Source organism: Squalius cephalus, assembly GCF_949319135.1.
Source record: "Squalius cephalus genome assembly, chromosome: 17".
Taxonomy (NCBI): domain Eukaryota; kingdom Metazoa; phylum Chordata; class Actinopteri; order Cypriniformes; family Leuciscidae; genus Squalius; species Squalius cephalus.
In genome coordinates, this window is record NC_137138.1 from 15459443 (window position 1) to 15483275 (window position 23833).

At 36.2% G+C, this 23833-nt stretch overlaps 3 protein-coding genes across 3 annotated transcripts; all 3 read left to right on the forward strand.

The window, feature by feature from the left end:
• Nucleotides 1-3116: 3116 nt before the first annotated feature.
• LOC307144775 (olfactory receptor 1G1-like) lies at nt 3117-4070 on the forward strand (the record flags this gene model as incomplete). Its single annotated transcript, XM_079847336.1, has 1 exon — nt 3117-4070. The coding sequence occupies one exon, from the start codon at nt 3117-3119 to the stop codon at nt 4068-4070; it is 954 nt and encodes a 317-aa protein (XP_079703462.1).
• A 6824-nt stretch (nt 4071-10894) lies between these two features.
• On the forward strand, nt 10895-11860 carry LOC307144776 (olfactory receptor 6N2-like; the record flags this gene model as incomplete). Its single annotated transcript, XM_079847337.1, has 1 exon — nt 10895-11860. The coding sequence occupies one exon, from the start codon at nt 10895-10897 to the stop codon at nt 11858-11860; it is 966 nt and encodes a 321-aa protein (XP_079703463.1).
• A 4606-nt stretch (nt 11861-16466) lies between these two features.
• LOC307144778 (olfactory receptor 2K2-like) lies at nt 16467-17390 on the forward strand (the record flags this gene model as incomplete). Its single annotated transcript, XM_079847339.1, has 1 exon — nt 16467-17390. The coding sequence occupies one exon, from the start codon at nt 16467-16469 to the stop codon at nt 17388-17390; it is 924 nt and encodes a 307-aa protein (XP_079703465.1).
• Between the last annotated feature and the right edge of the window lie 6443 nt (nt 17391-23833).

Below are 23833 nucleotides of genomic sequence, written 5' to 3' on the forward strand. Positions count from 1 at the left end.
TTCAGTGACTACTTCGCACGAGAACCTGTCAATCACAGCTGTCAATCATGACGTTACACCACCGCATCACGTAACTAACTAAAAAACAACTTATTTTTGAAACAGACACTTGAACTTACATCAGCGTGATAAAAATGACAGCAAATGAAAGAAACCACCTTTGGAAAAAAGATATTTGAACTGTAATTTAATTGTTTAGTTGGTCTCACGTCCCGTTGAATAACACGGGGAGGCGGGGCTTATGACCTATACTAGGACCAGCCACCGGGGGGCGATCGAGACGTTTTGGCTTCACTTTTCAGTGCTTGTGCGGCACGCTTGGCTGACACACGTGAACTGATGCCAAATATCGCGATGTGTTCGGAACGAGACTTCTTCAGGGCGATTTCCTACTAATAAAATATCATTTAAAAAATATCAATAAACAGTAAAACAATCCAGCTTCCCTGGCAATAAGACCGAAATAATAACATAAAAAAAAATACATAAACCACGATAAGATCTCGTGAATAAATGTTGATTAAACAGCTTCTCTGCTGCAGCCGACAGGCAGAAATAATCGAGCTGTGATCACGAAAGACAAAAAATTACGAAATAAACGTGTCCGTGACACGAATCAATAGATTAAATTACGTGACCATACCACGAACGTTGGAGTTATCCGTGGTCTCCCCACAGACTCAATCCGTGCTCCTATCACAGATTTTAGATCTGACTATAGCCAAGCGAGCAATAGGTGTAAAACGCCATCAAACTGGATTTTATGATGACAGGACAAGACAAAATTGCAACACAGTCGACATAAAGCTTTCAAGTGTCTAAACAAGTGAGCAACATCACACCATCCAGTGAGTGAGGTCAGGTTGTTGAGGTCCGTGGTGCCATCACGGGACTTCAGTTAGGCTAAGAGAATCAGACTGAATTTTTATGATGGCTGGACAATGCAATAGCTACAATAACACAGAGGTTAAAGTCTTTATGGTATTTGGTGTTGGAAAATAAATAAATACTTAAAATGTTGTGTTTCCAAATGAGAAAGCACGTCCATTGAGTGAGATCTGTTCTCGGTCATTGAAACGAATATCCGTGTGTGGACCACGGAAGATGAGTGTCATTGACTTGCGCGTTGGAGTTATCCGTGGTCTCACCACAGACTCAATCCGTGCTCCTATCACAGATTTTAGATCTGACTATAGCCAAGCGAGCAATAGGTGTAAAATGCCATCAAACTGGATTTGATGATGACAGGACGAGACAAAATGTCAAGTTAATTACATGCCATTGCAACACAGTCGACCTAAAGCTTATAAGTTCCTAAACAAGCCAGCAACATTACAACGTCCATGAGTGAGGTCAGGTTGTTGAGGTCCGTGGTGCCATCACGGGACTTTGGTTAGGCTAACTGAAACAAACCGAAATTTTATGATGACAGGACAATGCAATAGCTTCAATAACAATCAGGTTAACGTCATTATGGCATTTGATGTTGGAAAAGTTCACAAATACTTCAAATGTTGCGTTTCCAAATGAGAAAGCACGTCGATTGAGTGAGATCTGTACTCCGTCATTCAAACGGGTATCCGTGTGTGGACCACGGAAGGTCAGTGTCATTGACTTGCGTTGGAGTAATATCCGTGGCCGCATCACGGAATTTGGGGCGATTCCGTGATGGCTGCACGGATTTTGAGTTAAGGGCCCGTGGACATTTCACGGAATCCTGTGAGACCAGGTTGCAACAACGGTGAAAGATGAAGATGACCTAGTTTATGCAGCCTAACATTTAATTATTGAAGTTGATAATGTGTTGTGTGTATGCTAGGTTAAAAATATGTTTTTAGTCCAGATTTAAACTGACAGCGTGTCTGCTTCCCGGACAATGTTAGGAAGACTGTTCCAAAGTTTAGGTGCTAAAAAGGAAAAGGATCTACCGCCAACAGTCAATTTTGATATTCTAGGTATTATCAACTGGACAGAATTTTGAGATCGCAATAGACGTGAAGGACTATAATGTGTTAAGAACTCACTCAAGTACTGCAGAGCTAAACCATTTAGTGCTTTGTAAGTAGTCAACAATATTTAAAAATGTATACGATGTTTAATAGGGGGCCAATGCAGTGTTGACAGAACAGGACTAATATGGTCATACTTCCTGGTTCTGCTAAGAACTCTATAGCTGCTCCGTTTTGGACCAGCTGTAGTTTGTTTATTATGCGTGCAGAGCAACCACCCAGAAGAGATATGAATGCATGAACTAACTGTTCACCATTTGTCATTGAGAGCATATGTCATAATTTAGATATATTTTTACAATGGAAGAATGTGGTTTTACAGATACTAGAAACGTGACTTTGAAATTAAAGATTGGTATCAAAGAGCACACCCAGGTTCCTAACAGACAACAAAGACTAGACAGTCAAATGTTAGACAGTATTCTAGGTTATTATGTGCGGAGGTTTTTGGTCCAATAATTAGAATCTCTGTTTTTTCAGAATTAAGTAGTAGGAAATTACTAGTCATCCAGTTTTTTATATCAGCTATGCATTCCGTTAATTTTGAAAATTGGTAAGTTTCGTCAGGGCACTAAGAAATATACAGCTCATATCATCAGCATAACAGTGAAAACTATCCTCTTAGTTGCCAAACATCTCTGGTTGATGTGGTCCAGTGTGAAGGTCAGCTATCTAGTGTTTTTCTGCTATGACTGGGTGACGTTGGTAGTTCCTTCACTGATGAGTGAAACTAAATGATTCAAATTAAATCCTATACTAATTCAACATGTTATTTGGTTTGAATAAAATAAGAAAAATAAGGATTGCAAAGTTTGCAAGGATCATATTTATAATTAATCCCAAGATGCTTTATAACATCTTCAAATAATTTCCCAACTGAATTTTTTTCTTATAAGACGTTCAGCTCTTCACACGCAGATACACAGCTCGAGATTTGTTGATCTGACTGTTTGCCTTTTTTTCTAAGCTCCATCTTTGATTGTCTGATTGAGTAGATTGTAAATGAATGTAGTCATTTTACCATATATTTTTTATTCTAATATATTTTTTTATTATTATTGCAGAATATCATTGTTTTGTGTGATTTGAAACAATATCCATAACTTGATGAATAACATGTCTTATCCTGTGATACTGACTCTTATGGTGCCCAAATTATCTAAGTCATATAGGCATATCTATTTCACTTGCTTTCTTTTCCTTTATCTGCTTATCTTGTCAATTAATATTCGTCTTGTTATGGTCATTATCAAGACAAAAGCACTTCATGAACCAATGTACATATTCTTGTCTCATTTGTGTGTAAATGGGGTTTATGGAGCCTCAGGATTCTACCCTAAATTTCTGTCTGATTTAATATTGGATTCATATGTGATCTCCTCTCACATGTGTGCTCTGCAGTCCTTTGTTATTTACAGCTCTTTACTGTGTGAGTTTACAATATTAACAGTGATGTCTTATGATAGATATGTAGCCATATGCAAACCTTTAGACTATCATTCCAAGTTAACTAAATTCACCTGTGTGAAATTAATTCTGTTTTCATGGATTGTTCCCAACGTCTCTGTGATTCCAGCAATACTGTTATCAAATCTGAGGCCATTTTGTAATTATTACATTGATAAATTATATTGTGACAATTGGTCAATTGTAAAACTTTCTTGTACATCAGCTTTTGTGAATAATATCTATGGATATATTTTTGCAATTATATATCTTAGCAGTGTTGTTTTCATCATAGTGTCCTATATTAAACTGATCTCTGTATGTAAAGCATCTTTAGAAAACAGAAGGAAATTCTGGCAAACGTGTCTGCCACACATATTATCGCTGATAAATTTCACTTTTGCTTTGGTTTTTGACGTTATGTATAGCAGGTATGGCTCAAATGACATTCCCGAGAGTCTGCGTAATTTTTTGGCTTTAGAATTAGTTATAGTTCCACCTGTTTTTAATCCCCTAATCTATGGATTAAATATTAGAGCAGTGCGCAGAGTTTTTGTCTCATGTATTTCAGCAAGAGTGAATGTTTTAGAAGCTAAAAAAGGCTTAAATCCTTGACAATTACTTGATGTACTTGCAAACAGACATGCAAAATAGTATATTTTTAAAAGTAAATGAATTACAACAAAAAGTAAGAAAAACAAGGATGTGCTGTCAACATTATTTTTATGTACATCAGTGAATATTTTCATAAAACATTCAAAAGAAAATGAGGCCTATTCTTTTTTCTTTCTTTTTTTATGCTTTCACTGCTCCCACATCCACTTATAACATTTATTGTATAACATTTTACATCCTTTGTTGATTTATTTGCTGATGTTTGTCTAAATTACCAAAAATATATTAGAAAAGTCCTGGGAATTTCCTGAGATGTGTATAATGTGTTTACATTTTACGGTAACACTTTATTTCGATAGACCACTTTAGACATTCTACTAACGATAAGTAACTTTGCAGCTACATGTCAACTAACTGTCATTAGAGTATTAATAGACTGTCTGTTTAATATCTGCTAACACTTTATTTTGTTGGTCCCCCAACAGATATTCTACTGACTATAAGTAACTAGGCAACTACAAGTCAACTTATTCTTCTAACCCGAACCCTAACACCTAACCATAACCTAACAGTCTACTACAGTCTACTAATACTTTAATGATAGCTAGTTGACATGTAGTTGAAAAGTTACTTATAGTTAGTAGAATGTCTAAGTGGACTATCAAAATAAAGTGGAACCCATTTTACTTATATTTTACTTTAAATATTTTACTTTTTAATTATTTTACTTCAAATTATACTGCTATTTTACATGTACACCAATAATGTGATTATTGCCAATAATCAGACTTAATAGAATCTTAATAGAATCTCACGTAAAACCTTAATTCTGAACCTCCATTATTCTGATGATAAAATAAATGATTAAACCATTGGTTTAGTTGTGTATTTTTATTTTACATTTTTGTTTTAAAAAATATGCCACCTTCAAGCCCTTACAGTGTACATGAACCTATTCACCGGTTCCCTGGTATTTGGCCTTCCTATGAAGGTAATATGATGCCATAAAGAATCACATGCGCAGGGTAAGATTTGTGAAAGTGTACATAAGATTGCAAGCCTAAATAAAAATTTGCATGTGCAAGAGAAGATTTGTAAAGGTGTAAATCGCCTTTCAAGTGCAAGAAAAAAATATTTGCAGCATTACTGTTATTCGTAAGTGTAATGGATGTATTGTGAAACTGCAGCTTCATGTTTACGCAAAATAAATATTATCTGTATTCTTCTGACTTCCATTTTTCCGCGCTTACGATGCAATTTGCAACCAAAAAAACAACAGAGCCAGGAACTGCGAAACAGATTGATCGCTTAAAATCAACCTTTGTGTAAAAAAATAAACTGTTGCAAATGTCTAAATTAATTGTTGTGAACATGAGGCAAAAAAGTTCCCGTAATAACCCGATTTGTTGCGTCTTTCTTTTAGTTGCGCTTACAGTTTTGGTACGATTCTCTCACGCATTGGGCCCTATTATACACCTGGCTCAATGCAGTGCCAAGCGTGAAGCAAGTGTTTTTTGCTAGTTTCAGCCCGACGTGGTTATCATTTTCACGTCCTGCTGTTTAAATAGCAAATGCATTTGCGCCCATTTGTGCGCCCATGGGCTTGCTGGTCTGAAAAAGAGGTGTGTTCAGGCACATTGTTGCCTTGTTGCTATTTTGAGGCAACTGAAATAGACTGCACCATTGACCAGGATGGTCTGCTTAACCTTGCACACGAGCAGATCAGTCTTTCCGTTTGCAAAATGCGCCATGTAAATAGCGAATCCGCCATGGCGCGAGCACAACTGGCTTTTAAAGGGAATGGGAAATTACACTCTGATTGGTTTATTGCACTTTATGCCCAAAACACACCCATTAAGAGAATAGAAACAACCCTTTTAGGCGCGCCGACCATTTTTCCTGTCGTTAAACTAGCAAAAGTGGATTCGGACACGTCCTAAGTGCTCTTGCCGTGCACTTTAGACCATGTGCTTAGATCCTTAAAATAGGGCCCATTGAGTTTTGCAAGCGGGAGGAGGAGGGCGGGTACACCTTCTTCATGTAGCCAATCAAATGATCTTCTCGCTGACTCTCAATTTACTCTTATCTGATTGGTTCAATAAACACGCCAGTCGCCAGAACACATCTTTATCTTCTTTTGGCTCAGCATCGTTCTCGTTGCCGAAATGGTACTTTTAATGCACACATAGCCTACATGTGATTTTTCTTACGTACCTGGACCTAATTACCTGGGGCATCGACACCCAAGCGTCTACAGTCGACACTTAATAAATAAATTTACCTAGTCTCCAGTTCTATTTTTTATTTTTACACTAAGTAATTTTCTATGTATTAAAACCAAGTATACAATTCATCAAGTCAGTATTTTTACATTTATTCCAAAATAATAACCAAAGGCAGTAACAATTTAAACAATATATATTATTTGTGTAATGTTCATCTTTTCTTTTAAATAAAAAAAAGACCCTCCTCCCATTTTTCATTAACACCATAATTATCTTTAACAAGAGGCGGGATTTACTGCACGAACCAATCATGTACGATCATAACCAATCATATCCAATCATAGCGCGATGGAGCCATTGCCTCCTCTCACGTGACTTTCCCCCATTCATTCTCAGTTACCCCCCACTAAACCCACCGCACGCTTTTGGGTGTCTGTTTTAAAGGAACACTCCACCGTTTTTTGAAATAGGGCTTATTCACCGTTTTTCCTACATTTAGATAGGTGGGAAAACGCATTTTTGTCTCAGTACATGCATTGTTTTAGTTTGGCAGCGCCATTTTAGCATAATGAATGGAATCCTTTGTTGCCAGCTAGCATGTCGTGAGTAAAAGTGATAAAAAAATAAATAAATAAAAATTACTTCTTGTGGCCTGCGTATTCACAACGAGTACAAATAGCAATGCAGATTAAGACTAGGTGATTTCCTAGGCAGATATTGACATGGGACTATATTGGGGTGAAGCACAGGCGAAGCACTGCTACTTGGGCGCAGAGATATCACGCAACACCTGAAATCCCCAAACTTCCGTCAACATATCAGCGTGAATAGTAGCCGGCTATTTTTCCTACAGTAGACATAGTGAATGGCGATGAACATGGCGGATTTTGTGAGAGACGAAGAGGGTCACTTCTCAGACAGTCGAGAGCCAGAACCTATGAGCCAGAGTTTTCAGAAGATGAGCTGCGTGCTTTGGAAATAGAACGACAGGGGGAGGAGGTTGCGATCGCTCAACAGCCTGAGGACTTGAGGAGGATGAGAGTCAACACGAACTGGTGGTGAGTGTGTCTCTGTGCCCAAGTAGCAGTGCTTCGCCTATGCTTCACCCCAATATAGTCCCAATATCTGACATGCCAGAAATTCATCCGACCATCCGATTGCCGGTCGGGAAAGGTTAATTGCCTCTCGTTTACCCCTGTACACTGCACGAATACTGCACTACGACAAAGCTGAAGATCGGCCCGACCCGAAAAAGAATCGCACGAGTCAGAATTCGGCTCAAAATTGGACGAAAATCGCACAGTGTATGCCCACCCAAGCGCTAGGATTGTTAAAATGGCACCCAAAGACTCATTCATCAACACTGACTTGTTGCCACCTACTGGCGGTTTTAATTTCACAATTAAAATATCTTTTAATTTTTTTACATAATTTCTAATCTCGGTATTCAACGTTTTATGTTTAAAACATCATATATTATTTATGCATTTTCTGCATGTTAAATGCATTCATGTCCATCTGAGCTGTAAATGCAAGATCAATTTAGTTGATACTGATTTCATTTGATTGTTAATGCCCGTGCAAAATCAGTTTTTGTGTGTTTTTAGTAATTGTTGGTTTGGTGTGTGCTCATTGTTACAATTGCACAGCAAAAGTTCAGTGACTTTTTTTATTTGTGCATGTTAGAAAGCACACAGTGAACTCCGAGAAAACGCTATGCTTGAGCAAACAGTTTGTGAATAGGCAACTACAAATGATGCCCATGAAAGAGACTGTGAACACACTGAATAGGATATGTTTAGTTGGTGAATAGCATAGGCTACTATTACACAGTAGCGATAACGTTAAGCGCACCAGAATGAAATATAATATTCAGAAGTAAACAGCATAGCTGACTTACAGATTCAGTTAACATCCACAAATGAATAAGCGCGTCGATTCAGGGAGTAGTGCAAAGTGCCCGTGCAAAATCATTTTTTAGCGCAATTTTCCACCGGACAAAATTGCGATTGTTAACTCATGATTTCTGTTCTGTCTGTGCGCACCAATCTTGCACTTCTATCTCCTCCTCAACCAGACCACCTAGAGACTTCGGGTTTTCGGCATTATGTTAAGGAAGGTCTAATCTCGGGAACGCACAAAAAAAATCCAGGAAAAGATTTACTATCTCTTAGTGTTGTGATCCCATGACGTCAGAAAATTGCGCTAAAACACTCACTGAGTTTTTATTACTTGTTTGTGTGTGTTTTTAGTAATTGTTGGTTTGGTGTATTTGAGTGCTCATTGTTACAATTACACAGCAAAAGTTCAGTGACATTTTTATTTGTGCATGGTAGAAAGCAAATACTGATACTGACATAATGACATACAATAAATGTGGAAAATTTAACTGCACGATTGAGGGAGCAGGCTACGCAGTGAACTCAGAGAAAACGCTACTTAAGCTCCACTGCTTTCTTTTTTTTTTGTTGCTTTTCTGGTCCTGTGCTGTGCTCACTCAGTGTGCAGTGTGAGAAGGGGAGTGGCCAGCAGCTAGAGTGGCAAAAGCCAGTGTGTGCTTCTTTTATCGATATATATTTAACAATATATTTTGCATTTCTAATCCAAACAACGTCAAACTTGGCACTCCACTTACTCATGCCCGTAGTAAGACACCTGTCAAGTTTGAAATCCATCAGACTAACGGTTCGAGAGATATGCGAATAACACACACACACACACACACACACACACACACACACACACACACAGATGTTCCCATAATTTATAGATAGATATAATATACAGAAGTAAACAGCGTAGGTGACTTACAGATTCAGTTAACATCCACAAATGAATAAGCGCAACGATTCAGGGAGCAGGCTACACAGTGAACTCGACGATTCAGGGAGCAGGCTACACAGTGAACTCGACGATTCAGGGAGCAGGCTACACAGTGAACTCGACGATTCAGGGAGCAGGCTACACAGTGAACTCGACGATTCAGGGAGCAGGCTACACAGTGAACTCGACGATTCAGGGAGCAGGCTACACAGTGAACTCGACGATTCAGGGAGCAGGCTACACAGTGAACTCGACGATTCAGGGAGCAGGCTACACAGTGAACTCAACGATTCAGGGAGCAGGCTACACAGTGAACTCGACGATTCAGGGAGCAGGCTACACAGTGAACTCGACAATTCAGGGAGCAGGCTACACAGTGAACTCGACGATTCAGGGAGCAGGCTACACAGTGAACTCGACGATTCAGGGAGCAGGCTACACAGTGAACTCGACAATTCAGGGAGCAGGCTACACAGTGAACTCCGAAAAAAATGCTACGCTTGAGCAAACAGTTTGTGAATAGGTTACTACAAATGATAGCTGTGAATAAAATATAATATTCAGAAGTAAACAGTGTAGCTGACACTGACAGTGTAGTGTTTATGTCAGAATGTTTATTTTTAAACCACAACCTTCTTGGGGCTTCTTTGACCGATACAACCCTCTAATGTCAGAATGTTTATTTTTAAACCACAACCTTCTAAGTGCTTCTTTTACCGATATATTTAACAATATCTTTAGCATTTCTAATCCAAACAACGTCAAATTTGGCACTGCACTTACTCGTGCCCGTGGCAAGACACCTGTCAAGTTTGAAATCCATCGGACTAACGGTTCGAGAGATATGCGAATAAAAGACACACAGACACACAGACGGACAGACGTTTCTGTAATTTATAGATAGATTATTCCAATAGAATTTGATTTAATTTAAGAATTTGACTAATTAAATTGCATGCATTTAATTAGGTTAAAACGTTTATTTTTAAAGGAAAAAATGCCCATAAAAGGTACAAATCAATTTAATCTTATTGGAAAAGATGATTTCTGTCACTGCTGCAAACTGATATAGAATATGAAGAATATCCAAAATTTTAGGATTCAGCGGTCCACGACAGTCCTAAACCTGCAAAGGTACCAACACAATAAAAGCACTCAGCAAAATACCGTCTAATTATCGTTATCGATAAAATCCCAGAAAATATTGAGAATATTTGATTTGAGAAATATTGATTTTTTGTCAATATCGCACACCCCTAACATGACATTTTGAGAGCTATAAATTATATGGTTTCATTTAGTAAGATTACAACAAAATCCTTTAAATATGGGGTGTTCCAAACTTATTAAATGTGGGGCTGTTTTTGCAGGTATTGTTACTAAAATTGACATTTATTTTATTTTGACATTTATTTTAACAGATCAAGACGTTTGCAAAGTGTTGTGCTTGAACCCATAATTAGTCCCAAGAAATGTTAGAATATCTCTCAGAGTCAGAGATTTCCCTAATGAGAAATCACTAAATATAAAACTAAGCTAGAGTCCTCATCACTTTCAGTTGTAAACACATTTTTGGAAACTGTTAACTTTCCCCTTTTTTTCTGACTGCTTTATGTCCTTAGGCAACTTTGGTAATTGAAGCTTAATTAAATGTCTGCTTTAGTTATTCATTTACTGACCATTGACTAAAATTGTCTTGTATTAGGTTGTTTTGGTTGATATTTGTTTGTTTCGTGTGATTTAAAGGACTATCCATGACATACCTTGACTTCCATGATGGATAACATGTCTTATCCTTTGATACTGACTCTTATGGTGCCAAAAGAGACTAAATTATATAGGCATGTATATTTTATTTGTTTTCTTGCCTTATATCTCTTTATATTGTTTATAAATATTGTTGTTGTTGTGGTCATTATCATAGAGAAAGCACTTCATGAACCAATGTACATATTCTTGTCTCATCTGTGTGTAAATGGGGTTTATGGAGCCTCAGGATTCTACCCTAAAATTCTGTCTGATTTAATATTGGATTCATATGTGATCTCCTTCCATATGTGTGCTCTGCAAACATATGTTATCTACAGCTCTTTACTTTCTGAGATCACAATATTAACAGTGATGTCTTATGATAGATATGTAGCCATATGCAAACCTTTAGACTATCATTCCAAATTAACTAAAAACACCTGTGTGAAATTAATTCTGTTTTCTTGGATTGTACCCAACATCTGTGGTGTTATAGCCACCCTATTAGCAAACTTGAGATCTATTTGTAAATATCACATTGACAAATTATATTGTGACAACTGGTCAATTGTAAAGCTGTCTTGTGTATCATCTGTTGTAAATAATGTATTTGGATATGTCATTACAGTCACATTTTTTAGCTTTATAGTTTTCATCATAGTGTCCTATGTAAAACTGATCTCTGCATGTAAAGCATCTTTAGAAAACAGAAGGAAATTCTGGCAAACGTGTCTGCCACACATATTATCACTGATAAATTTCACTTCTGCTTTCCTTTTTGATTTAATGTATAACAGATATGGTTCAAATGACATTCCAGAGAGTCTGCGTAATTTTTTGGCCTTAGAACTGGTTATAGTTCCACCTATTTTTAGTCCTCTAATTTATGGATTAAATATTAGAGCAGTGCGCAAAAGAGTTTTTACTTCATGTGCTGCAGCAAAAGAAAATGTTTCACAAAAGGTCCACAACTTAATTGTGTACAAAAACTGATACAGGCAAAACAAAACACATGTTTGTTTTTAACATGCATACTTCTGGTGTGATGTATGTACAGACTGTAAAAAATAAAATAAAACCGTTTTGAATCCACCCAGCCTAAGCATCCTGTCAATTGGATGTGATTTATACATCAAGTTGTAAGATCATATTACAACACTGTATTTTTTTTGTCTATAGAATGGAAGTCAAAGGGAACCGAAATTGTTTGGTTACCAACATTCTTCAAAATTTTTATGTTCCACAGAAAAAATAAAATGTATTCAGGTTTGTAACATGAGGTGAATGAGGACATAATTGATTTTTTTTGGTGAGCTATCCCTTTAAGCCAGGGGTTCTCAACCTTTTGCAAGCTGGGCCCCCCCAAAGCTGGTTCATTGCAGTTGGGGGGCTAATAAACTAATCGAATATTCAAAAATCGTGACTCATCCCTGCATGGAATCTCTTGTTTCTTTTCCCAAATCTTCACTCACGTCTCACCCATTTTCGCAGGGGATTATAAACGTTTCTTCCTTGGTTCGCTTTTAAGCATATTATATTCGTATTCTTGTGGTAAAGTAGAAAAACGCTGTAGGACAGATAGCCCACATTTTTACTTGTAGGCTACGTCAAATTCTTTTTTAACACAGTTTGTGCTTGTTATTAGACATGCGGCGTCTCAAGTTTATTTGTAAAGCGTGTTTCATACGCGCGGGTGATTTTTGTTTCACTTTCTCAGTGCATCACGTATGTTTTTTAAAATAGATTTAACTTTATTAGCCTATATTATTTAAGTTTCCAATATTTAATGATATTTATTTTAATACTTTACAGGCCTAGTGTGTTGTTTCTTTGATGGAATTGCTCAAAACAACCCCCCAACCACCGCAGGTAGGCCTAGTTGGTCCATTACCACCGCGGTGGTAAAAAAACTCCCACCGTCACAGCCCTATAACCCGAAAGTAAAACAGATAATTTTATATTTAAATACTGCAATATTTTGCGCTACTGTATTGAATTGCGTGCGCAAAATATCGTGATACTGAACAGAATCGATTTTTTCCCCCACCACTACCAATAACACCATGTGATTTTTTTTTTTTTTTTTTTGCCTACTCAGGGGATTTTGCAGTAGGAAGGTTGCCTCAAAATTCATTTTAGTCTTCACAGAATGCGGGTCTATTGAGGCTGCATTAGCTACAACTGAGCTCCATGCCTGCAACAATAACCCAAAGCACTGCCTATTGTCTAAATGACTGTTTTGCTGTTGGTTAAAAATGTATGACTGTAGTGACGTCTCCAAAACTTCAAAGGCAGAGCAAGTTATTTCAAACTGATGAAAGCAACTTTTTTCTTTGGAATGACTTCCATTAAACACAAAGGAGTCAGTCGATCCCATAAAGAATAGATGAGAATTAAGATTTGACTCCATTGAATCACCTAACTTAAATACTTAGATTACCAAACTACTACACATCTCAGAAGAACCTTAAAGTAGTGGCAAAGCATGTTATTTAATGAATTATTAATTAAAAATAACCCCAACTGTGGGTTATTTTAACCCAATGCATTGGGTTAAACGCCAGTTGGGTTAATTAAAATAACCCAACAGTTTAATTCAATATACATTTTTATTTATGACACTATTTTAATAAATAAAATGCACTGTTTTCAAATTCAGATTGTTTATTTGTATAAAACAATACATGTTTCAACAAATATATTTTTAAATTACAAACTATACATTGGGGAGTCTAGCATTTAAAGGGTAACTCTCGCCAAATTGCATAGGCTATTTTTGTTAATCTACCCAAGTCAAACATTTGTGTAAAAGCATAATTAGAATGGAAACTCCACTTTTAAGATTGACCGTATTTTCGTATTCGGTCAAATTGCCTTTTGAATGGGAGTGCTAGGGGCACTACAATGATATAGCATCAAAATCGCTATTTTTAAAACACTAAGAAGGCTCGACACAACATGAAACTTTGCTCGAAGTATCACCAGGGGTTCTACACATGACCTCGAGCATTGACAACATTGTTTGTGTACACAAAGTTTACTAAAAAGAAAGGTTTTGTACGACTCACTTTATCAGTTAGTGTTTCCGGTGGCTGGAATTTTGTCAGTCAGAAGTAGTCGATCTCCGAATCATTAACACTATGATGCTACATAATGCAAAAAATATTGAATGTATTGAGTTACATTTTCAACCCAGTGTGCATTCCTTTATGACTCTCATGTTAGTGTTAAGGTAAATCATGTGATCATAGATGATCATATGCACTGGAGATGGGTTCCATAAGTGGACTGTTAGCAATAACATGATAATGGATTTAGTTCTTGTTAAAAGCATCTGAATGTCTTAAATTAAATGGTAAATGTGTGTTTACTCTTTATGTTTTAGATACATTCCCTTATTAAGACACTGTACATTTTCTGTCTGATTGTGCAACACATTCTCACTCCCAATTCGTCACATATGGACATTTGGTCAGGACTCCTTGGCGTAACTTTTTAACACGCAGGGTAGCTAGCATACATTTTTGATGTGCAACTTCATTGATTTCAAAGAGAAACCTTTGGATATAACTCTGCACTGCCATATTGGTATTACCACACATTATATTGAATTAATAGGAAATCATCTGATTTCAATGAGATAACATACCCAAACGAGTCTCCCTGTACATTCTTTCATCTCAATAGTCCTAAACAGTTAAATTATTTAATTAAAGTTGGGAATTTTCCCTGTTTATAAAAAGTGTGAGCAAGTTATGTTCTTCTTCATTAGTGAACAGATCAGTGGACAGACAACAAGACACCTCAACATTTAGGCCTACTGCAATTCGCTCATTCTGAAATCTGAATACAGATTTACTTATGTTTTGTTTTTTTGTTTTTTTAAGCGCCTCCATAACCATAACTCTCTGACCTGCCTGTGTTCACATAGTGCAGGATGAGGGAGAGAGGCTGACGACTCAGAATGCATAAGAATAAATTACAATTGAAGTTGGGCATTTACCCTGATTGGTCTGAATAACTCGTTCCTGCTCTGCCTTGTCATTGTCTGTATCCTCCTTTTGTTCTTTTTTTCTTACTGTGGGAGAAAATGGATGTGTGGCCTGAGAGTTTGCAGCCTTGATTTAAGACAATCAATATAAAATATAATATAATAGCCTACATAAATATAACACTTCATTCATATGCATACTTACACGCTAGTGAAATGCCAGAGAATTTGCGTGGTCCATTAGCCCATTAACTGTCATTGTTTCCAAGTTCTCCAAGATTTTGAAGTGGACGTTGGTCAATAAAAGACATCTGGGAAAAATACACGTTTCACAATTTCATGAAAAATAATAATGCTTAATATTTCCTGCACAATTGCGTTCATACAGTGGCAGCTCGTCAGGAGAGACAAGGAAGGCACAGCCTACCCAAGATTTTAAGGAGGAAAATAGGAGAAGAACAATTTCATAATATTAATAAAATTCCTCATTATTCATTTTATTTCACCTCTCAGAATGTGTAGTCCATGTTTGTAATTTCATCATTGTAACATCATAAAATATTAGCCTACTGAAGTTGACTGTAAAAAAAACAAAAACGTGGCTAGTGAACACGACGCACAGCGGAATTGATTACTGGAAGTGCTCATCGAAGCAGTGCATCAATTCTTTCGGTTATGTATATTTGCAATGTGTTTTAATCACCTAGTAGAATAAACGGCTCTTAAAACGAGCATCCGCAGGATGATTTCAAAATCCGGAAATTTCCAGAGACAGGAGAAAATATATTCTTATGATTAATTATAAATGTGTTCAGCATTCTGAAAACAAATATATTTTTGGGATTTTCTAGACTGTTTTAAGTCGTAAAGTGAGCAGAATATTAATTTAGTGCATGATGTTTCCTGATTCTAAGCGGGGCAGCCGATCTTGGAGCCCTCCCTAGCTCTACAGCGCCCCACAAATTTCCAATGTAAATCTGTGGTGACAAATGGAACTGCAGTGAACTCTCATAGAGAGCCATTATCCGAGCTCGGAGCCCTCCCCCCAGACAGCACGCCAAATATGCATTAAACTTTACTCTCTAATTGTATGTAAGTGTGAACTCGTGAAAGTGACTTACATAAGGAAGTACATAAGGAATATCAGCAATTCAACAAAAAGCTATAGACAACAATAATGGAGTGACATCACCTTTTGTGTATTATTTGCAGTCTAAAAGCATGAACCGCCTAATTATCAAAGGGCCGATAACCCATCCCATCCTCTGACCCACTGTTATATAAACTTTACAGGTGATTCAGCCACGAGCACTCTCCCTCAGAGCACAGAGCGGTATAGGAAGAACTTTCGAGAAAACCTCAAGATTAAAACTCTCTTTTTTTTTCAGGTACAAACACAATTCAGTTTATTAGTTTTCTCATCAAAGGATTTTCTCTGCTACATGAAGTATTTGACTGTAAATAATTATGTGTATGACCAAAATGTGTGTGTACAAAAAGAAAATGCATGTGAGGAAGTGTAAAATAAGCATTGATTATGATTGTAATTTTCCTAAGATGCTTTTGTTTATGCATTTTTGTCTGGTCTGCATTAGTTTGTCAAGTGGAATGGACAACGTCTCCTCCTTCTCCTTGTTCTCTCTCACAGCTCTGAATGACACCAGCAGGATCACTATATTCTCTTTTGCCCTCCCAGGATATTTTCTGACCATTTTTGTCAACGCAGTCTTGATTTTCATAATTGTTCTGGAGAAAGTCCTTCACCAGCCTATGTACATTTTTGTGTGCAATTTATGTATAAATGGATTATACGGAGCCACAGGATTTTATCCACCCCTACTGTATTATTTACTGAATGAAACCAATGTAATCTCTCTGGAAGAATGTGCCATACAAAGTTTTGCCATTTTCACCTATGCAATAGGGGAGTTTACTAATCTAAGCGTAATGGCATTCGATAGGTACTTAGCAATCTGCAGACCGCTATACTACCAGACTGTCATGACAACTATCACTGTTTGGAAGCTGCTGACTTTCATATGGATGTTTCCCTGCTGCACTGCAATACTGATCATACTGATGACACTCAGGTTTCCAATCTGCATGAATCAGATAAATAAACTGTACTGTGAAACCTGGGTCTTGGAGAGACTTGCCTGCAGGGTGGACACTGCTCAGTTTGTGATCAATGGAATATTAACATTTGCTGTTAATGTTCTGGTATGGTTTGTGTTTTTGTCATATATTAAAATAGTGATCGCTTGTAAGCACTCGGTCCAAAACCACAAGAAGTTCATAACCACATGTCTGCCACATTTGGTAGCTTTTTTGAATTATGTGGTGTGGTCACTTTTTAATTCCCTATATGAGCTGTTTGGAACTAGCAGTCTGCCTCAGGGTTTTAAAAACTTGTTGTCAGTTTCCTTTGTGATTGTTCCACCTCTGGTTAATCCTATAATATATGGAATTGCATTAACTCCTATTAGGACCAAAGCAAAGTGTATATTCCAAAAACTGAGCACTGCTTATTGATTCATAACACATCAGACCTGGAAAAATAACATGGCTCGCAAGTAGGGTTTGCGTGCTCCCTGATGATTCATGACTGTTATGATAAATATCAAAATAAAAAACATGAGTTTGTGGTAAAACTGTATGATATTGAATATGAATACAATAAATACATAAATATTAATAAAAAGATTGCAATGCAACTATTGTGGATTTTTGAAAATGACCTTTCATGTAGTGAAACATAGCTCTAAGTGAATGAAAACATCCTGCAAAGTTTTAAATCTGAAAGTGCACCGTATAAAGCCAGTTTTTTTTTTTTTTCACTGCCCAAGGACGAGCATGTGAAGAATCAGTGGTTAAAGTTAATCTTTACCACGATATCACAGCAGTACAATCCCAAACTTTTGCTGTGTTCCCTTTATTTCACTGACGACTGCTTCTCAAATCTCGGAGTTCAATGCAGGATTCGCAAACCGCTGGGCTCTTGTAAGATGGTGTTCAAAATACTTAGTTTTGAGTTTTATATTGTGTAGGTCTCCTGCTAACTGGCTAACTCACGTTATTACTGTCTTACTGAAATACTTGCTAATCAGTTGTGGGCCACGATTATAACTGTGTCAATTAATGCAGATTGTCTGTCGTTCTCACTACTTTGAGGAAATATTTGTTTTACCAACGTTTATGTTACATCCAAGGGGGTAATCCAGCAGCCGGAAAGCGTACTTTCCCTGGGGGCCACCATTGGTTAGTAAGCGAATAACTTTACATCTGAGGCGTTTAAAGACTCTATTTATCCATTGTTTATTTCTAAAGAAACACAACAATGTATAAAAGGCTCCATTACCTTGTATCTTACGTTATGGCCCCGTAGAAGCAGTTTTTGTAAAAATAGGCTAACAATTGTGTCATAACCACGCGACTCTCTGTCGCACAGTAGAGAAATTACCGGAGAAGCTCGCGGGCAATTGGGGGGACGTGGAGGCATAAAGTCCGATAAAGTCAAGGGAGAAGCCCATAGAGAGTCATAAAGTTGCTCCTGCTCCTAGCTCATGGACACCTCCTACTCACGCTCTCCGTCTCTGCAAGATTCGGAAGGGAATGATTCAGATTTCTCTTGGCACAGCTACTAGAAGACTTACAACTGTCAGACAGGTTGCTCACGTCACATCTACGTCGTCAAGCTCAGTTTGAGGCTGCGCACGCTCAGCCATCAGGAAGTGAGTGCTTCTAACTGACTTCACTTTTCTCCGTTGAAGAAGTCTATGGGGTCGCTGTGTCCATTTCTTATACTGTCTATGGTTACATCAGGTTTATTTATTTATTTATTTATTTAACAGGGACCATACAGTCAAACATAGTTACAATACAAAGCCTGTAACTGATGCGCAGCATATAGAGTTTATAGCTAATGCTAATTTTCAACTCGTGTCCCTCATTCACTCTAGAGCTCTGCTAATGTATACATGCACGGTTATTGATACAGTTTCCACGTGTTCACCGCAATATATTAGAAAAATACTCGGTAAATAAATTAGTACTAGTAAAATAATCGGTTTGTTGATGGACATGCACATGTTAATGCTGACGGTGACGAATTAAAGTTGCAACATCTCATATAATGTACCTCAAACTGAGTAGTGTTTCACTGAGAAACGTCCTGTTCGAGTCGTCCTTGCGATGGAGGTTCGGGCTGAATAACAGTTCTTCCAATGTTTCATCATCGGACTCGCGCTCGCATTGATATGATAAAATCGACGTCATTGTTCGTTACTGTGTTTAGTTTACGGCGTAGGAAGCCTCATATCAGGACAAGCAGAGCTGACGTTGTTATGGCAATGGGCGGTTTTGTTTTCGATGCGCTGTACACGGTATGCCAATCACAACAGACTGAGCTGTCTGGCCAATCAGAGTAGAGTATATCGTGGAAAGGAGGGATTTAGAGAGATTGATTCATTTTACGAGTTGTTTGAGAGTCATAAAAAATGTGATGATGTGTAAATGTATATTATGAGGAAATTAAACAGTTCTTTTTTTTTTTCTTTGATGCGTGTAAACATGTTGTAGGAGAGTCCATAACAACATTAGGAAACTTTAAAATAGCATAATAGGGGCCCTTTAATCATTAGAACACTGATCCACTTGTCCTTCCCTAGAAAAGATAATTAATCAAGTTAATAATCTACATTCACTTTTGGAACATTTATTTTATATAAACAAAAAGCAAATCATAAAAGAGATTTCTAAATAAGTGTCCATTTCTGCATTCATGTCTGGCACTGTACACGGCAAAGTTTTATCAATTTGAAAATGACTAAAAAAGGGCTACTAAATAACAATAAAAATATAATCTTGGCTTGAAAAAAGTTATAGACTTTGAAACACCCATTTGCAGACATGACATAAACTTTTCTGTGAAAGCATTTCCTTGTTGAATCTTGGATGCAAACAAGATATTTTTCAAAGGATCTATAATAGATTTATCTATATCAGCATGTCTGTCTTTTTTGTTTTTGTTCTGGTTTCCTATTTAAAAATAATTCTAGCTTGTAGAAAATAAAGTAAATCAAGAGAAGTTGTATGCCACACTTGATTTCCTTTCTGAACACAATCTGTGGTCTTTTTTATTCTCTCTGCACTGTTTTTAAAATAGAAACATTGTCTTATTATATACATTTTTTGTCTGTTATATTCCTGACTGTTCCCCCTATTGTATATACAGTATATGGTATACAATTAGCTCCAATCAGGGCAAAAATACTGTATATTTTCTCAAGTTCGAGGATTAAAAACATGTAGCATTTTGCGGTTAGGGTTAGGGTTAACCAGTTTCTGGTCCCCATTGAATTCCATAGTATTTCTTTTTTTTATATGGAAGTCAGTGGGGACCAGCAACTGTTTTGTTACCTAAAATATTTTATTTTGTGTTCAAAAGGAGAAATAAACTCAGGTTTAGAACAATTTGAGGGTGAGTAAATGATTACAGATTTTTTACTTTTGGGTGAACAAAAGTATCCCTTTAAAAGTGACAGTGATAGAAGTTTTATTTTGAACTGCAGAAGCAAGTGTGCTCAAATAATGTTATTTAAACACGATAATGTATTCTTTAAGCTGTACTAAATGTACATGATTTAATAGCTAAGAAATATATGTAGGCCTATATATGCCTTGCTTATGGATTGGCAATTGACACTGCATATAACACATCTATAATGCTATTAAAGTAAATAAAAATGAATCAGGCCTGTATCACATGCTTTAACACAGCAGTGTTTTATCTAGATCTGTATTGGATGTTATGAACAATGAAAACACTGAATCTCAGACAAGAAAACGGATATCAATGTAACACTTAAATGCCATCTTCTGGTATAAACCTAAATGCCACACAGGATATTTGTAAGATTATTGGCAAGCCATATTCTTTCCTCATCTTTTCACACTAGCTCTATTTCACTGCCTCCAACCAAAACACAATGAAATAATAATAATAATAGTAAAAATAAAAAATACAATAAAAAATAAAAAACCTTACCCATCACACCCTATAATAAAGTCCAGTTTTCCTTAAATAAACTATTAGTTCTCTCACCTGTTCTCTTTGTCTCATACTTAGGGTTGTTTAAGTGAGTTCCTGCACCCCTAGCTCCTTATATTTTCTACAATATAGAACGACATGCTCCACAGATTCCTCTTCCTGGCAATCCTCACATAGACCAGTCTGATGTTTCCCTATCATTTTTAATGTTTTATTTAGAGCACAATGTCCCAACCTTAACCAATACAATTTCCTCTCTCCTGTTTTCACTTCTTACCTTATTTACTTTGATACTCCTTTGAATATGGTAAAGATGTTTCTTTCCCACATTTCTTGCCACTTTTGGTTTATCCACCCACAACGATACCATTCAAATATGGTAAGAAAAAAAGAGAGAGAAATTAACACATTTATTCATAAAGGATGCATTAAATTGATAAAAAGTGACAATGAAGACATTTACACTACAAAAGATTTCTATTTAATAAATGCTTTACTAAATTTAATAAATAAATTTAATAAATGCTGTTCAATTAACTTTCTATTCATCAAAGAATCCTGGGAAAAGTATCATCATTTCCACAAAAATGTTAAGCTGCAAAAACGGTAATAATAATAATAATAATAATAATAATAAATGTTTCTTGAGTATATCAAATCAGCATTTCTGAAGGATCATGTGACACTGAAGAGTAATGATGCTGAAAATTCAGCTTTACCATCAGAGGAATAAATTACATTTTTAAATGTATTTAAATAGAAAACTATTATTTTAAATTGTAATACCATTTCATAAAATTTCTGTTTTTACTGTATTTTTTATTAAATAAATTCAGCCTTGGTTGAGCATACGAGACTTCTTATAAAAACATAAAAAGATGTAATGTTTCCAAACTTTTGACAGATACCGTCAAAGTGTGTGTGTCTTAGCATTTGACACTGCCTATCTTTTGTGGTATTAAACCCAATAAAGCAGGCCTGTATCACATGAAAACAGTGGTTAGTTTTCATAAATATAGTTGCTCAATATAGAATGTCATGATCAATGATAACACTGAAACTATCAAAAGTATCAAAGTAACACTTTGGTGCCATCTTCTGGCTAAAAATCTACATGTATATGATTTTTGCAAGAATACTGGCAAGCCAAAATCCAAAGGTTTGAATATCATTCTATTGTTCCATTATTATATTGTTATTTGCAGACACCCATCACTGATTAAACTGAATCTGAAAAATGCTATAGTGCAAGAAGATGATGCTCCAAATCATACTTTAAATAATGTATGGGTATTGCATGAAAGATATCCTAAACAAATAATGTAATGTCCCAATGATATATATATATATATATATATATATATATATATATATATATATATATATATATATATATATATATATATATATATATATTATAGTTATATATTTGATCACTAATGATAAATGTACATTGATGATATACTTTTAAAATATATTTCTAATTTAAAGTTTACATTATTTCACTTTAGTTAAATTTGATTACATTTTTCTGAATTTTCTCCTTCTTCTAAATTTCTGTTACATCAACTGTGCTGTATTGTTTGCCAAGTAACTTTTTAAATTTTGCAACAAGAGCCTATATTTCAAATGAAATACATTAAGGAATTTACTGGACATTATTGGAAATGAAATAGTATTTATTGTAGAAATGAGTCTATAATGTCCTGTAAAAAGCAACTAATACAAGGGCCATAACTATAACTATAAGGTTTGAGTAAAAAAAACAAACAAAAAAAAACAACAACATCTATCTGTTTCAAACATCTATTTTTGTGAATTCTTTCTTCCAAACTAAAATTCCAAGTTAGCGTTGAGAAGTGAACACAATAAAACCATATTGGCATATGCAAGAGTCAAGAGGGTCTCAGCAATGTCAGGATACTCAAAATTAAGGCACATAAAAATTAAAGCCATCTGGATAAGCATGTGTTTCGGATCAGGTGATGATTTTTTTAAGTTGATAATTTGCTGCAGCCTCAAACACGTGATGGTGTGAATGCCTCTTGCGTTTTGGTATTTTCTGATTACACCAAATAAGATTAAGAACAGTACGTCTATTCATTCTGCTGCATAATTCAATTTTTAACTAAAAGTCTGATTGGAGTGGTTTCAGATGAGTTACTCCTCCTTCTAGAGACACATGGAAAATAAGACCCAGCCTGACCAGAGTACTGAGCAAACGTCTCAGGAGTGCCATCAACCGAAGAAACCAACATGAAACCTCAGAGTATACTTGTCTTGCTTGTCCTTGCCGTCTTAGCATTGCACTGTAAGTTTTGTATGTTCGCATGTGGTGCTAGAAGTGTTTAAACTGACTTTTACTTTTTATTTAAAGCATATGTGCTTGTGTGAACCTAAAACTTTAGTTTACAGTGGGAAAAACTTGAATGGTAGAACAGCAAAACTCATGGCTAAAACTCATGGATACATGGCTTCTTTTTTGTATCATTTTGGTAGAATTACAGTGCTAAAACATTTCATTTCTGTCTAAGGCAAAGAGAACGAGGCTGCATCATTTCCCTGGAGCTGTGCAAGTCTCAGTGGAGTTTGCAGACAAGGAGTGTGTCTGCCTTCAGAGCTTTACTTTGGACCCTTAGGCTGTGGCAAGGGATTCTTGTAAGTATGTTACATTTATATAGCAATAGACTCTTAGAAAAAAGGCCCAATGGGGTTCTCTATTTACCCTATGGGTTTCTTGACTCAATTTTAAAGAACACTTTATGCCAAAAAGGTTCTATATATAGGTTCTATAAGTATGTTTACAAGCTTTTTCATTTATCAAATTTGATGGATCCCATGATGGGAACCCTATTGACAGAACCCTGTATAACAATTTCTTCTAACTATTTCATAGTGTCTGTTACTTCAGTTACAGTATAACCTT